The sequence below is a fragment of the Gymnoscopelus braueri genome (genome assembly GCF_963280865.1).
Source record: "Gymnoscopelus braueri genome assembly, chromosome: 5".
NCBI lineage: Eukaryota > Metazoa > Chordata > Actinopteri > Myctophiformes > Myctophidae > Gymnoscopelus > Gymnoscopelus braueri.
The window spans coordinates 18,826,346-18,844,131 of record NC_137606.1 but is presented as its reverse complement, the minus strand read 5'-3'; the positions used below and the strand labels follow the sequence as shown (position 1 = coordinate 18,844,131).

General features: G+C 41.2%; 1 protein-coding gene across 1 annotated transcript; it reads left to right on the top strand.

Annotated features, from left to right (window-relative positions):
- The first annotated feature begins 11,437 nt into the window (after window positions 1–11,437).
- Window positions 11,438–16,177, top strand: LOC308085398 (uncharacterized protein). Its single transcript, XM_080428552.1, has 6 exons — window positions 11,438–11,545; window positions 12,176–12,293; window positions 13,178–13,306; window positions 13,781–13,863; window positions 14,402–14,602; window positions 15,748–16,177. The coding sequence occupies exons 2-5, from the start codon at window positions 12,188–12,190 to the stop codon at window positions 14,582–14,584; spliced, it is 501 nt and encodes a 166-aa protein (XP_080284678.1). The 5' UTR covers window positions 11,438–11,545; window positions 12,176–12,187; the 3' UTR covers window positions 14,585–14,602; window positions 15,748–16,177.
- The last annotated feature ends 1,609 nt before the right edge of the window (window positions 16,178–17,786 follow it).

Genomic DNA, 17,786 nt, shown 5'->3' with positions numbered 1-17,786 from the left:
GAGAAAGAGAAAGAGAGAGAGAGAGAGAGAGAGAGAGAGAGAGAGAGAGAGAGAGAGAGAGAGAGAGAGAGAGAGAGAGAGATAAACGGAATAGATTGAAGAGAAAGAGAGAGAGAGAGAGACATGGAAACGGAATAGATTGAAGAGAGAGAGAGAGAGCGAGAGAGCCATGGAAACGGAATAGATTGAAGAGAGAGAGAGAGAGAGAGAGAGAGAGAGACATGGAAATGGAATAGTTTGAAGAGAGAGAGACACGGAAACATAATAGATTGAAGAGAGAGAGAGATAAAAGTGAACCAGTGAAAGCAGCCGATCTACAAGCTCAGAAAGAACGTTGCTATCTGAAAGGTTTTGAGATTGTAGATCGGCTATTTTCAGAATGAAGTATGTCTCCACCAAGTGAGGCTTGAACGGCAACCTTGATGTTATGAAACATTCACTTAAGCGGGAAGCCATTGGACCAACAGACCTGATCCAGTGAAACGGAGGTCAGACAGATGATACCATTTCACGCAAATAACTGAAAAATCCTGGTTTAAGTGTTTTTCAAACTGCTCAAAATTGCGGACAATCTAAGGGCGGAGAGAGAGACATGGAAACGGAATAGATTGAAGAGAGAGAGACATGGAAACAATAGATTGAAGAGAGAGAAAGATGGAAGCAGAATGGATTGATTGGACGTGTCAACCTACTGCCATTAACAGGAATCGAACACTCAACCTTTGGATTGACAGGCTGCAACACTACCTATAGTGCTATAGCTTTGACCAGGCTGAGGTTGTCTGTTGAAAATAAAACTGAACCAGTGAAAGCAGCCGATCTACAAGCTCAGAAACACGTTGCTATCTGAAAAGTTTTGAGATTGTAGATCGGCTATTTTCAGAATGAAGTATGTCATACATTGCAAAAACAGACCTTCTCAGATAGGCATTTCATGTTATCTTTATCAATTGCATATGTATTCATTAATACAGTCTTGTTTTTTGCAATGCACTTTAAATGAAGTCTCCACCAAGTGAAGCTTGAACCGGCAAACTTGATGTTGTGAAACATTCACTTAAGCGGGAAGCCATTGGACCAACAGACCTGGTCCAGTGAAAACGGAGGTCAGACAGATGATACCATTTCACGCAAATAACTGAAAAATCCTGGGTTTAAGTGTTTTTCAAACTGCTCAAAATTGCGGACAATCTAAGGGCGGAGAGAGAGACATGGAAACGGAATAGATTGAAGAGAGAGAGACATGGAAACAATAGATTGAAGAGAGAGAAAGATGGAAGCAGAATGGATTGATTGGACGTGTCAACCTACTGTCATTAACAGGAATCGAACCCTCGACCTTTGGATTGACAGGCTGCAACACTACCTATAGTGCTATAGCTTTGACCAGGCTGAGGTTGTCTGTTGAAGATAAAACTGAAACCAGTGAAAGCAGCCGATCTACAAGCTCAGAAACATGTTGCTATCTGAAAAGTTTTTAGATTGTAGATCGGCTATTTTCAGAATGAAGTATGTCATACATTGCAAAAACAGACCTTCTCAGATAAGCATTTCATGTTATCTTTATCAATTGCATATGTATTCATTAATACAGTCTTGTTGTTTGCAATGCACTTTAAATGAAGTCTCCACCAAGGGAGGCTTGAACCGGCAACTTTGATGTTATGAAACATTCCCTTAAACGGGAAGCCATTGGACCAACAGACCTGATCCAGTGAAAACGGAGGTCAGACAGATGATACCATTTCACGCAAATAACTGAAAATCCTGGGTTTAAGTGTTTTTCAAACTGCTCAAAATTGCGGACAATCTAAGGGCGGAGAGAGAGACATGGAAACGGAATAGATTGAAGAGAGAGAGACATGGAAACAATAGATTGAAGAGAGAGAAAGATGGAAGCAGAATGGAATGATTGGACGTGTCAACCTACTGTCATTAACAGGAATCGAACCCTCAACCTTTGGATTGACAGGCTGCAACACTACCTATAGTGCTATAGCTTTGACCAGGCTGAGGTTGTCTGTTGAAGATAAAACTGAACCAGTGAAAGCAGCCGATCTACAAGCTCAGAAAACACGTTGCTATCTGAAAAGTTTTGAGATTGTAGATCGGCTATTATCAGAATGAAGTATGTCATACATTGCAAAAACAGACCTTCTCAGATATGCATTTCATGTTATCTTTATCAATTGCATATGTATTCATTAATACAGTCTTGTTGTTTGCAATGCACTTTAAATGAAGTCTCCACCAAGTGAGACTTGAACCGGCAACCTTGATATTGTGAAACATTCACTTAAGCGGGAAGCCATTGGACCAACAGACCTGATCCAGTGAAAACGGAGGTCACACAGATGATACCATTTCACGCAAATAACTGAAAAATCCTGGGTTTAAGTGTTTTTCAAACTGCTCAAAATTGCGGACAATCTAAGGGCGGAGAGAGAGACATGGAAACGGAATAGATTGAAGAGAGAGAGACATGGAAACAATAGATTGAAGAGAGAGAAGGATGGAAGCAGAATGGATTGATTGGACGTGTCAACCTATTGACATTAACAGGAATCGAAACCCTCAACCTTCGGATTGACGGGCTGTTACATTACCTATAGTGCTATAGCTTTGTCCAGGCTGAGGTTGTCTGTTGAAGATAAAAGTGAACCAGTGAAAGTAGTCGATCTACAAGCTCAGAAACACGTTGCTATCTGAAAAGTTTTGAGATTGTAGATCGGCTATTTCAGAATGAAGTATGTCATACATTGCATAAACATACCCTCTCAAATAAGTATTTCAGGTTATGTTTAACAATTGCACATGTATTAATTGACACAAACATGTTGTGTGCAATGCAACTTTAATGAAGTCCGCATCAAGTGAGGCTTGAACTGGCAACCTTCAGGTTGTGAGGCACACGTTTAAGGGAGAAGCCATTGGACCAACAGACAAGAATCTGTGAAAAAGGAGATCACACAGAATGATACAGTTTCACGCAAATAGCTGGAAAATCCTGGGTTTAAGTGTTTTTTCAAACTGCTCAAAATTGCAGACAATCTAAGGGCGGAGCTTACTGGTCAACGTGATACATGTGTTCCTCATGAGTCAAGGCACATGTGTAAGCAGGTTTAATGGCTGTCGGCCAAACGAGGCATGACTTTTGCCTGTTTAAAGTTTGCATTTTCAAAAAATCGCTATAGCGCCCCCCTTTGACCAATTGGAGTAAGATTGGTTTCAGTGATATTTGGAATGACCCTCAACATTACCGCAAAGTTTCAAAGAAATGTGAGTCTGCATGTATGTGTTAGGGGCAGATGAATAATTGTCATAAAACTGCAATATTCATTGGCTCATTAAAGCTTCATTTTTTCACTTATGGAAAATCTTTTTTTCCTTGTTTTTTGGCATAGGTCCAAAGTTCATGTGTAAAACGTTTCGTGCAGATTACTCAAAAATCCCAGGAGGAGATAGGTTTTAACTGTTTTTCATATAATTCAAAATGGTGGGAGATCTAAAGGTCAGAGGTCAAAAGTCAGAGGGTGAAAGTTGTTCAGCATGAAGAGACGCATATGTGTATCCAAGTTCATGGCTGTAGGTCAAACAGGGCATGAGTTGTACCTGTTCAAAGTTGGCATTTTGCTATAGCGCCATCTTTTGACGAAAGATTGTGAGAATTATTTCTTGATAGTTTTTCATGACCATCTACCATATGGCCAAGTTTCGTAAAAGCGTATGCACGGTTCAGCCAGAACTGCGAAAAGTGGCAGAAGAAAAAAGAGGGGAACATGAAGACAGGTCCAGAGCTGAGCTCTGGCCCCGTAATGACCCACCTACCAGAGCCAGATAGACAGAGTGAGAGAAACAGACAGCTCAACCTATTGCCATTGACAGGAATCAAACTCTCAACCTTCAGACTCACAGGCTGAGACACTACCTGTAGTGCTATAGCTTCATCCAGCTGAAGTTGTCTGTTGAAGATCATAAACTTTTGCCTTCTGTCATGAACCAAGCCCCTGTTTCACTAACACTAAGATCACTCGTTCACAAACCATTTACCAATAGAGAAATTGTATGTCTCCTCGAAACCGAAACCAGTGAAAGCAGCCGATCTACAAGCTCACAAAACGTTGCTATCTGAAAAGTTGTGAGATTGTAGATCGGCTATTTTCACAATGAAGTACGTCATACATTGAAAAAACATACTCTCAAATAAGCATTTCATGTTATCTTTACCGTTTGCACATGTATTCATTGATACAGTCATGTTTTTTGCAATTTAACTTAAATGAGTCTGCATCATGTGAGGCTTGAACTGGCAACCTTCAGGTTGTGAGGCACACGTTTAATGGAGAAGCCATTGGACCAACAGACAAAAACCTGTGAAAAAGGAGATCGCTCAGATGATACAGTTTCACACAAATAGCTGAAAAATCCTGGGTTTAAGTGTTTTTCAAACTGCTCAAAATTGCGGACAATCTAAGGGCGGAGCTTACTGGTCAACGTGATACATGTGTTCCTCATGAGTCAAGGCACATGTGTAAGCAGGTTTAATGGCTGTCGGCCAAACGAGACATGACTTTTGCCTGTTTAAAGTTTGCATTTTCAAAAAATCGCTATAGCGCCCCCCTTTGACCAATTGGAGTAAGATTGGTTTCAGTGATATTTGAAATGACCCTCAACATTACCGCAAAGTTTCAAAGAAATGTGAGTCTGCATGTATGTGTTAGGGGCAGATGAATAATTGTCATAAAACTGCAATATTCATTGGCTCATTAAAGCTTCATTTTTTCACTTATGGAAAATCTTTTGCATCAGTTTGTCGGCATAGGTCCAAAGTTCATGTGTAAAACGTTTCGTGCAGATTACTCAAAAATCCCAGGAGGAGATAGGTTTTAACTGTTTTTCATATAATTCAAAATGGTGGGAGATCTAAAGGTCAGAGGTCAAAAGTCAGAGTGTGAAAGTTGTTGATCATGAGTAGACGCATATGTATATTGAAGTTTCATGGCTGTAGGTCAAACAGGGCATGAGTTGTACCTGTTCAAAGTTGGCATTTTGCTATAGCGCCACCTTTTGACGAAAGATTGTGAGAATTATTTCTTGATAGTTTTTCATGACCATCTACCATATGGCCAAGTTTCGTAAAAAGCGTATGCACGGTTCAGCCAGAACTGCCAAAAGTGGGAGAAGAAAAAAGAGGGGAACATTAAAACAGGTCCAGAGCCGAGAGCTCTGGCCCCGTAAAAAGTCTAAGACTAAGGAATAAAATCAATAAAAACAGTGAAATGAAGAAAGGACGGGGGGCGGGGTTAGCTGGGGAAAGCCATATTGAAGAGGTGGGTTTTGAGGGCGGTTTGGAAGGTTTGGAGGGTGGGGGCTTCTCAGAGAGCATTGCGGAGTGCATTCCACAGGGTTGGGGAAGTAAAAGCAAAAGCTCTATCGCCCCAGGTACGGTACTTGGTCCTGCGGACCTCAAGGAGGTTTGTGTCACCAGACCTGAGGGAGCGGGAGGGGACATGACGTTTGAGGAGATCTAAGAGGTAGGGGGAGCCAGATTATTCAGTGGCTTGTAGGAGTTTAGTAGTTATTTTGAAGTGGATTCTTCATTAGACCAGGAGCCAGTGAAGGCCGCGGAGGACTAGTGAAATATACTGAAATATACTTCACTAGTACAGACCACGCCTTCAAACCAAACATCGTTTAATGTTCTTTATTTAGAAAAGAAGTAGATGGACCTGTCAGGAAAAAGGATTGGTTATGCATGAAGATGAAGGGGGCGATGATGTGTGGACAGGGAGGTGAAGATGAAAGGGGTAAGGATGAGGGAGTGATGACGAGGGGCACGAATTATTAAGAGAGGAGGGTAAGTGAAGGATGTAAGGTGTGAGGATGGGGTAAATGCGCAAATGAGAGCTTGGGACGAAGGAATTGGCCTGAGGAGGGGGGGGTGAAGGGCAAAGCCCTGAGGGGGAGGAAGGGCGAGGCCCTGAGGGGGGAGGAAGAGGCCCTGAGGGGGGAGGAAGAGCGAGGGCCTGAGGGGGGAGGAAGGGCGAGGGCCTGAGAGGGAGGCATAACCATGTGGCTCCAGGGGGGTGGAGACCCTGAGTATTTGGCTTGGGGTCTGAGAAGATAGGCATCCATCTAGGCGTCATCAGTGGACACGCTACAGCTCTGAGACCCCCATCTGGAACCGGGAAAACTAGGGCGGATCAGAGAGCACTGAAAGAAAGGGAAGGGAGGGAGGGGTACGAAGAACAATGCACGAGTGGCGTGCCGACCTGGCAGGTTTAAATACTCCACACTTATTGGTAGAAGGGGGGGGAGTTCAGGGTGGAGAGCGATTAGTTACCATGGCATCTACTGTGTCAGTCATCGTGTTCTGGTGGTTTAATTAGATTGTCGTACAAAATCTCTGCTGTACATTGTCTATTAGTGTAAGTGTTCCTGATGAGAATATTGGTTTTGGCAATTCAGGAGAATCTTACATAGAGGCAACAAGTGTCATCAAAGACACAGTACATGGCAATGTGCGTGTACTTCAAAGTTTCCATACAGCAGCACAGGCTGACCTCCTGTGATGGTGGCTGTACTGCCACCAATATGCTTGTTTAGCTCTTAGCCTACTGCTCGGTTGCATGTGTATCTGCGAGAGTGTGCTCTGATACTGTGTGCATTTGTCAATTCCTTCTTCAATGTGGTGTTTGTGTCCGTGCGTCCGTGTGTGTGCGTGCGTGCACATGCACGTGTATGCGTATGTGTGCTTGTGATCAATGGCCCCTGCCTGTGCCTCCACTCTGGTAATTAGGCGATGCCAGTGTGTGAAATGTGACTACATGTTTAAAAGATCAAACAGTGTCTCTGTCTCTGCAGGCCAGAGCAGCCAAAGCAGCCAGTGCTGTAAAAGGTCAGTCCCTGTTGTGATGCCAGTTAATGCATGTTTTGTTTTCTCTCTTCATGTCATATGTGTGTTCTTCTTCCTACAGTATGTTCTTCCCTGCCGTCTCTTTCACGTAGAGAGAATGATCACTCAGGGGAGAGTGATGCTTAAGATAGGGGGGGGGGAATGATGCTAGTGAGTAGAAAGGACGAAATAAAAAGAAAAAGGGAAATAGAGAGGGATAGAGAGGTAAGTACTACAACTGTCAACAACAGTTATTGTGTCCTTTGGTCACATCGATTTTCAGCTTTCATGCCAATCAAGTCCTTTGAATTTTATAAAAAATGAGTGATTGGGGGTGGGGGGGGAGTGAAAGAGAGAGAGAGAGAGAGAGAGAGAGAGAGAGAGAGAGAGAGAGAGAGAGAGAGAGAGAGAGAGAGAGAGAGAGCATCTTAAGGACATGGAGATTGTCATTTTGAATGCCAAATTTCAAAGAATGTGCGTCAAGAATGTGCGTCATTCCCAAGTAAAAAAAAACAACATGAGCATTGTTGCCTTTGCCTCAGTGTACTGATCATCAGTTCCTTTTGAAGAAAACAGTTTTGTGGAATTGACTGATTGGAGAGAGTGCTGTCACTCTTAATTTGATCCGTTTGGGATGTAATAATTGTTGCCAGGTCAGATGATAATAATAATAAGAAGAAATTAACAATATTGCATCCTGAGTGATCAGGACAGTGACAGTGGCAGTGTTGAGAAGAAGAGGGTTATTAGATGCAGCCAAACTGAAGCGTAATCCTACATAACACAGTTATTTTCTGTGCATAATTGTTATAACGAGGTGGCCACCCACTGTAAGGTGTAGGCTGCTATGTAACAAAATATTGCCTTGCCTCTGTCAATACGTGTGCATATTAAACAACATACATAAAGCAACTACTAAACCTCAATGGAATGTAAATGTTTGCCTCATGCGTTTCATGGCTTATCAAGGGCTGTGTTGTAAGAAGTAAAATGTTATGGTAATTATGTAGTGTTTGTTAGTTTTGAGAAAGGTCAAGGTTGGTAAATGTGGAAAAATATGTTTTCTAGTTTTTTCGTTTACATTTTCTCTGCCATTCCTTCCTATCTCCTGAGAAAAGCATGAAAAAGCATTTCAGCAACAACTTGCCATTGATACAATTACATGCATCCAGGCCTAGGAACTGCCAAGCTTTATTCAGGGAGCAGGGCTTAAGTACCTTGCTCAAGGGTAGCAAGGGGGAGGAGAGTGTTATTTGCTTTTGCCACCTACTTTTTGCCCCTGCAATTCTGGGTGATGCAAACGGGAACCTTTACCAACCTTTGCTACCTATGTCCCATTGCCTATACACTGTATACGTTGGAGACTGCTGAGCGACTGTTTCAAATTATTTTGAGTAGGGGTCTCCCCGTCTGCCCTTCCTCTCCCCACATCTTCTCACTCTGTTCCTCCCCTGTTTTCTCATTCTTCTGTCAATAAGAAAACTCCCACACATGCTTCGGTCAATCCTAGATTAATTTACACGTGTGTGTGCACACACACACACACACACACACACACACACACACACACACACACACACACACACACACACACACACACACACACACACACACACACACACACACAGTAAACCAAAGAGAGAGAGAGAGAGAGAGAGAGAGAGAGAGAGAGGAGGGGGACAAAGGGAGATGAAGTGAAGAGACAGGAAGGAACGAATGAGGGCGAGAGAGAGCAGAGCCAAAGAGAAGAAAGAGAGGGAAAGAGAGAAACACAGATGGAGATATGGTGGAGATGAAGAGACAGAATAGGAAAGAGAAGAATGAGGCGTGAGAGAGAGAGAGAGAGAGAGAGAGAGAGCGAGAGAGAGAGAGAGAGAGAGAGAGAGAGAGAGAGAGAGAGAGAGAGAGAGAGAGAGAGAGAGAGAGACAAGAGAGAAGGCCCAGAGGGAAAGAGAGAAGTGGGAAACCCAATCTGTGGGCTGATGGGACTCCTCAGCACAGCGGCAAAATCAATTTGACTGCTGCTCTGAATGAACAGGAGCTAAGGAGAGAGAGAGAGATGGAAAGAATAAAGAAGTGAAGGAGGGTGGGCAACCATCAGAGGCCCAAAAGAAAACTTTAAAAGAGCAAGAGAAAGAGAATATGGGGCAGGGGGGAGAGAGAGAGAGAGAGAGAGAGAGAGAGAGAGAGAGAGAGAGAGAGAGAGAGAGAGAGAGAGAGAGAGAGATGGACAGGAGGGAGCAAGTCACGGATTTGGAAGGCTGGGTGGATGGAAAGATCTATTGTACAGTATGGGAGACACAGACATACAATGTGGAGGTTCACAATATAAAATGCACAGCGGCCTGATGTTTATACAGAGTTTTGAATAGAGAGCCCTGGGATATACAGTCAATAAAATAAGAAGAAAATAACAACAACAACAGTGTCCTGCATAAAGAAGTGAGTATTTGTTTAAGCTAGGAAATCTTTAAACCACATGGAAATAAAACAATGTCCAATAAAATCGGCTTTTGGTGCAAACTTGCGTTGAGCGATAATACAAAACACATCTTTCACTCTATCATATTTGTACACTGCATGGAAGAATAAAACAATTGAAAGGGAAGTGAATGGGTTTCTTACCATGCCACAGAGCTGCTAAAAGCTGATGCAAATCCCAGAGACAGTGAACTTCCCTGCTGAAAAAACCAGCACAGACCAGCTTATGGTGGTTGCTGGTTTTAGCTGGTTTTAGCTGGTCTTAGCTGGTCTTAAGCTGGTTTAGATGGCATACCAGGCTGGACAAGTTGGTCAGGCTGGTCAGGCTGGTTTGCCAGTGTAGTTGGTTAGCTGGTCACTAAGCTGGATTCTGCTGGTCTTTGCTGGTCAGCCAGCTGGCTGGCTGGACTGACCAGCAAAGCCAAGCTGGTAGCTGGTCTTTGCTGGTCAAATGGGTGGACTTCCCAGCAAAGACCAGCTTACCAGCTAGACTTAGCTGGTCAGATGGCTGGACACTGGACAGACCAGCAAAGACCAGCTTAGCAGCTGGTCAAGTTTGGTTAGATCCCGATCCAACATGTGGATCGGGACTCCCAGGGGGGTCCCTACGTGATTTGGGGGTGGTCCCAGTCCCCAGATGACAGTGAAGTGATAATTTAAGGACCTTTAAGACCTTTTTAGTACCTACAAAAAAAACACCATTACTGCATCAAAAGTAATCAACAAACTATACTATAAAAAAATGTCAAACATTGGCCAAATTGTCTAACAATAATAATAATATAAGAAAACATTTTGAAAATAGCAGATCTACAAGCTCACAACACCTTCCTTGCGAGGCGTTGTGAGCTTGAAGATCTGCTATTTTCACAATAGAGTCAAACTAAACGTAATGCATCAACTCCTACATTCCAAGTGCTTTAAGGGTGGGGGGTCCCCAGTTCAAATATGATTATTTTGGGACGTCGCGGCCTGAAAGGGTTGAGGACCACTGGGTTAGATCACGTGTGTGTTTCCCAAAACAGTGGGTCGGGGCCCATTTGTGGGTCATGTACACATCACGAGGAAAGATCCCTTTTTTTGTTTCCTACAAAAATATATTACTATATTATTTCAAAACATTTCCCACCCAAAAATCTAAAATCTTCATCAATAAAAAAACAAATAAATACAAAATCTAAGAAATTCCATCAATTAATAAAAAAAAGCATGCAGTGAAAATAGCAGATCTACAAGCGTTGTGAGCTTGCAGATCTGCTATTTTAACTAGTTTGGATCCCGGGGAGACATCATACCTGCCATTAGACTGTGAAGATTTTCTTCTGTTACAATTGCCCCCCCCCCCAGTATATACAGTATATTGTATTGTATTGTATTGTATTGTATTGTATTGTATTGTATTGTATTTTACTTTACATTTCTTGTCCTTTTCGTGTGATGTGACATAAATATTATATTTAATAATAATAATAATAATAATAATAATAATAATAATAATAATAATGTATTATTATTATCATGACAACATTCATCCAAACTTATTTACTTAATTTCGCAATTGGCAAATAATATGCTAGTTTGATTCTAAATAACACTTTTTTTTGCTATGGTTACCAAAATGAACAGATCTACAGATCTACATCTTGTCGCAATTTGACGTGTTGTGAGCTTGTACATCTGTTTTTACAGAGAAGCGGGCCCTTTATGGGCCCTGAGCAGTGTTGCCATATCTGCTTATTATAAGTGACTTTGGGCTTGTTTTTCTGTAAAGTTGCTTGTAAATATTAGTGAAATATTTCACTTATTATTTTTGAAAATAGCAGATCTACAAGCTCACAATGTGTTGCAAATGCGACGCACTGTGAGCTTGTAGATCGGCTATTTTCAAATAGGTTTAAATGTCGCTTCTTTTGGGCTTAATTTTTTTCACAGACCTGGCTGCTTATTTCTCTCACAAAATCTGGCAACACTGTCTCAGCAGGCTCGTGACCCTTGAACTACCGCTCGCGATACGCGGGGAGAATGAATGCTATCTGAGTCGAGCTGCCTGCAGGCTGCAGCTCTCACTTCAGTAGAAAGTTTATTGCGTTGCTTTGGATTCATCAAAAATAATTATAAACCGGCTTCAGAGAAGATAAAAGAAAGAAGAAGAAGCGGCGGACATTTTAGGTGAGTGTTGACACACAGAAATACTATTTATGTAGGCGTTTTAGCCTACTATTACTGTATTGATAATTAAGTGCGTAGGCTGCTGTGTTCGAAGTCAATCACAAGTGACTCATGTCATGACCCAAGTAAACTCTACACATTGTTTAGTTTTTTAATTTGTCTTGATAAAGGGATTATGACAATAATTACAATAAATTATAGTGGGAATATACAATATAATTTATACTATAGGCCACTACTGCTTGCCTATGTGCCGCTCAAAACTAAATTCAGAATATGACGTCTGTGTGTGTGTGTGTGTGTGTGTGTGTGTGTGTGTGTGTGTGTCTGTGTCTGTGTCTGTGTCTGTGTCTGTGTCTGTGTGTGTGTGTGTGTGTGTGTGTGTGTGTGTGTGTGTGTGTGTGTGTGTGTGTGGACACACGCTTTCAGTGATGAAGCTACAGAGTGTTTTAATATCCCGTGAACTCTGAACATTAATGATTCCCTTGTCTGTCTGTCTGTCTGTCTGTCTGTCTGTCTGTCTGTGTGTGTGTGTGTGTGTGTGTGTGTGTGTGTGTGTGTGTGTGTGTGTGTGTGTGTGTGTGTGTGTGTGTGTGTGTGTGTTATTATTACACATTTCTTTGGCTGCAGTGGCCAAAATGAATGGTTTGCAGCCCTACTAAAAGAGAAAAAGGAACCCAAGAAGAGAACCATTATGTGTTATGCCCCCCCCCCCCCCCTCCCACAAAGAGAAGAAAACAGTTTGAAGGTAAAGTGATATTGTTTTGTTAAATGTTAAAGTAATCATTGCTTGTTCAGTAACAGGGGTCTCCCAGACTCTCCACCTCTTTAGTAAGCCGAAAATGCATTTCCAGGAATACCAAATTTAACCAATCAGAACTCATACAGGATACAGGATAAATAAGTTACAATTGGAAGTGATGACACAAAGAAGTGGGCATACAAAATTTGAACCCATTTAGACCAGGAACGCATCTGTGTAATTGTTTTGATTTCTTTGGCTAGACCTTTGGCTTCAAAAATAGCAGATCTACAAGCTCATAGCGCGACACCGAGTGGCGCGCTATGAGCATGTAGATCTGCTATTTTTGAAAATCTTTGAATATATATGTTTTAAAGTGAACATTTGTACCTCAAATCTTTTTCCTTTTATGTTCAAAAAACTTTTAGGATTTAGAGAGCATTTTTAGAATCGGCCCCAGGTCTTAATGGGTTAAAGCTGCACTATGTAACTTTCCTCTTCTACCCCGGATTTGAACCCGGTTTCCTGAGCAAGTGCTGTAACCTTTTACCATTGAGCTAATAGAGCCTGCCTGCTTGCTCAGGTGATACATTGAATCTTGACCATCAGATCAAAATTCATGTCAGATCCTGTGTCTAGGTGAGACATGACCTTTGACACTATCTAAATGTCTCAATAGAAGAGCAGGGAGACTAAATACAACCACCCCAATTATATAAGTTATATTGTATTATTTGTATTAACATACTCTAACATACAGATTGTATAAGTTATATTGTATTAATATACTCTACGATACAGGTTGCATAAAATTACATTTTATTCCACTTTAACTTTCTAACAAAAAACATCTTGTTTTATCCAAAATATATTACTTGCACTACCTTTAGACTCTGACTCGTCTGAATACGGTGGAGATGCTGTTGTTCCCCAAGCTATCCACGACGAAATGTCAAGTACAGTCATACCCAGAAGAAGGCCAAAGAGTTGGAGCTGGACCTACAGCATCTTAAAACTAAGTAAGCAATGACTAATGTTAACGAAACAGTTGCATGAGTTTGCTCTTCTCTTTTTGTATATATCGATATGTTGGTTATTTGTTCTCATGTTCTTTTTTACTTAGATCTTGACCACAAATGTTAAAAAACATTATATAGAAAGCATGTTGAATGGAGTGGACAGATGCTAGGCTCATTATTAAACTGGTATCCTACTAAGGCATACATCAATTCAGTTTTTATTTTTTATTTTTCCGTACCCTGTTCATGCTTTAAGATGCAACAAATTAGAGATTGCAAAACAGAAACTGGAGGAAGGGCCCCAATATAGCTCTGCAGCAAAGCCTGACATCCCTGCTGCAGATAAGCAAACCAGTGACAGCATAGGTGTGTTTAGACAGTGATACTGTTCTACGGAAAATGGTGACAATGTGTACAATATAAGTACTGTGATACTGCCAAAAGGAGCTTAAATATGATTCTCTACATTTTCAGTTGCAACTTCCTCCGTTTCCTCTTCCCCCGAGTCAGACGAGTTGGCATCGACACCTGGGATGTTTGACGGCAACGGTGACAAGGTATTGAAGAAACATACTGTGTAGGACAGTGGTTCTTAAAAGTGGGGTTCCACAGTGTCCCCAGCTAAATAAGAAACAGTTATCATTTCAAAAATAGGCAACGTGTCATGATGCATCGTGAGCTTGTAGATCAGCTATGTTTTGCTATTTTTGAACTATTTTTGAACAGTTTTGCCTATGGCATGAACAAAATAGGGATGCCGGGTGGAAAAGGTTAATTTCACTACTATTTTACCAGCTAGAATGTAATCCAATGACAATGTACTGTATAAGAATTACTTCAACTCTCCCCACCTACAGTATAGACAGTTGTAGAATTCTGTACTAAATGTAATCCAACAATTAACATCTTCTCTATTGGAGGTCCATGGCACCAACTCTTTTCTAAATGGGTCCACATTTGGGGGTCCTTGAAAATGTAATTTCTTTACAGTAAATTCTGTTTGAAGTGGGCCTGCTTTTGTCAAAAATGAGTCTGAAATGTCATGGTAAAATGTTTTTTAATTTCTAAAACATGTGTTGTTTTCTTCTGTTTCAGGTCCAGATTGGCTCTGGTGTGTGGCTCGAAAAGGAGATCTGGAAGATGGTGGCAGCAAACACCAAGGACTCCCTGTTCATGAAGGAGCTTGCTGTTGCCATTTGGGGGACAACAACCCTGAAGACCATGCAGGAGCCTTACAAAGAATGCCCCACTAGCAAGGGGGAGGCCAAACCCCCCTGACCGCAGGACTCAGAAGAGGTATGTTTACTGAGGGGTGGGGGGGTTCATTATGACTTGATCTCATAATTCAATCTGCTCTGTGTATGACTGTAGTTCTCTTTTCCAGAAGGTGGAATTCCCGTTAGCGTTACCTGTTCAGTTTTTCATACCTTCATTTGGTTGTCTCAGCAGCATACTGTTTCAACCAGAAACACATATGGAGATGTTGGTTGTTTCCAATTTATATCTGCTGCCGAGCCAATCAAATGAAGCTATGAAAAACTGATCGGGAAACGGGAATGTCACCTTCTGGAAAAGAGATTATATTAAGCTTATTAATCAATCATAAAAGAAAATACTCTATTGTAATAAAATTGATTTTATGGCTGAAAGAAATGCCGATCTACAAGCTTGCAACTCGTTGGACGTGTTGTGAGCTTGTAGATCAAAAAAGTAATCAATAGAATAATCGCAAGTAGAATAATTGGTAGTGGCAGCCCTACATGCATGTGTGGCAGGGGTAGCTTTTTCCCCCAAATTGTTGTTGTCCATTGTAGCCATCTGACTTATTGCCTGCCCACTGTCCACCCACCTTTTTCATTCAAATGCATGTTTTCTAACTGAACTGAAACACGGGGTTAAAAAAACACTTCACCCCATTTTCAACTCATCTTCATATAATTGGTCCTCACTAATACACATTTTAAGATGGCACCATTTATGTCTACTCACTCTGTGTTTCGTTGATAGGTCGTGGACAGTTTAGAAACCTGCCTACCTTTGACATCATCGGTAGGCAGGTTTGGTCATTTAGAACAACTTTATTTGTTCATTATTAATGCAAGAACAATGGCTTCTACTTCTGCATGCAAACTTTCCAGGTAGAGACACACTGTAGTTTCTATTAGCTTGGAATCTCCATTGGTGATGTCACTGGTAGGCAGGTTTCTGAACTGTCCACATTCCACCAATGAGTGGCAGAACGAGTAGACAGAAATGGTGCCATTGTATAATGTACATTAGCGAGGATCAGTTAGTTATATGAAGATAAGGTTGAAAATGGGTGAAGTTTAAGTTACTTTAAGTTTTTCTCAAAACATCACAATTCATTTAACTCACCCCATGCAGTATATTGCTAATTATATTTGTTTTATTGTTGGGGGTTCTTGTTTGTTTTCTTTCAGACTGTTTCCATTGGTGGCTGCAGGGGCAGAACATTCTCACAAAGAGGAAGGCCATGGACCATGGCCAGGACATCAATAGAAAGGACAAGAAATTGTGTGTCTGTGTAGGGGGGGGTAATGCTTTATAGCGCCACCAGCAGGCCGATTTTTGCAAGACACATTTTTGGCTGCAACTTTACAGATGTTTTCCAAACATCACACACATCGGTATACAGTATCTCCATAGTCATGTAATCAAGACGGATCTGTCCGATTTTTCATATTCTCTCACTCTTTTCCAGTCATTTGAACACTGTGTGTGTGTTAGTGTGTTCCTCAGGTTGAAGTTCATGTATTTATGTGTTTATTTATACATTTATTTGTTATTTAAATGTTGTTTTTGAGGGTTTTTTATAAGTGTTTAATAAATTATTGTTATGTATGAAATTGATACATGATTATTTATGACTTTGTGGATTTTGCTCACTTTTATATAGGCTACTGTAGGCTACTGTTTTTTAAATATACCACGTGCTGTGGGCACCTGGCTGAAATTCACCATGATCATGCATCCTCTCCAGCAAAGTTGGTCACTGCATATCCAGAATACACCTGAATACACATAAATACCAGATAGCAGCTTAAACCAGCTTAAACCAGCTACCAGCTAAACCATCATAAATACCAGCTACCAGCTTAAACCAGCTAAACCATCATAAATACCAGCTACCAGCTTAAACCAGCTAAACCATCAAAAATACCAGCTACCAGCTTAAACCATCAAAAATACCAGCTACCAGCTTAAACCAGCTAAACCATCATAAATACCAGCTACCAGCTTAAACCAGCTAAACCATCAAAAATACCAGCTACCAGCTTAAACCAGCTACCAGTTTAAACCAGCAAAACCTACCACCTTAAGCTGGTCAACCACCAAGACCAGCTTAAGGTGTGTTTTGGACGTCCAAAACACACCTTAAGGTGGTCAACCACCAAGACCAGCTAAAACCAGCTGGTCCAGCTTAGGCTGGTCTAAGCTGTTTTTTTCAGCAGGGTTTACAGAAAGGATACTCATAGGGCAGTGTCACTTTTAATGTGTTCAATGGTAGTAAAATGTAAGTGTATAGATCAACAAATATGCTGATATAGCAAGTATTGTCTCATCAAGCTGTCACAATATCCATAGTAGAGTCCATTTGAGTCCATTTTAAAACCTCATCAATAACACAAACTCTGCCTCTTAAAATAAAGAAAAGTCGTCAACTAGTAATAATGATGGTGAAAATCAGTTATCTTTATCTTTATCCAATGACAATAACAGAGGGGTATGCATGGAAACAATTTCTAAAATGATATAGGATAGATTTTTGCCTTGCGCTGCAGCATACCTGTCTCCCCCTAACTAACACAATAGATTTACTGCAATAGCACTCGAGCTAATTAGCCGCATAGCTAATTAGCTAATTGCTATCAGAGAGACAATGATGAGCCTTATTGTGTTGTCAACAGGTACTTGGCCTGGCTGGCTTCCAGCCATCTTCCACACAGTGGCTTTGGCTTTGGTTGAATAGCATTGTGATCGATGGGACTTTTCTATACTGTAGTCAGCCTGCAAAAAAAAAAAAGAAGAAAAAAATGCTTCCACTGTCCTGGCATCCTTCCTGCTCTGGTATTATTTTAGGCTTGGCTCCCAGTGGTGTGCAATCTTTGTTGAGCTGCACTTAATGAGATGTGAGATAGAAAGGCGATTCTGTAGTTATTGCAGGTTTATTGTATTGGTATAGTATGCTTAGACATTGTGTGTGTCACTGAATGTGTGCGCATGCACATGATGTATAGGGCACACTGTTGGTGTAGGGTCCTTGATAGGGTTCCAGGGAATCCCAGCAAAATGAGGAACAGTTTACATTAGCAAATGACACGTTACTTCACGATGTGACACGTGAGCTTGTAGATCAGCTATTTTTTTACTTAACAATAAATAATTAAAAAATGCGTATTTTGTGCCAGACACCCCCATTAAGTAAGTAAGTAGCCTTGGGAACCAATGGTTCTTCTTT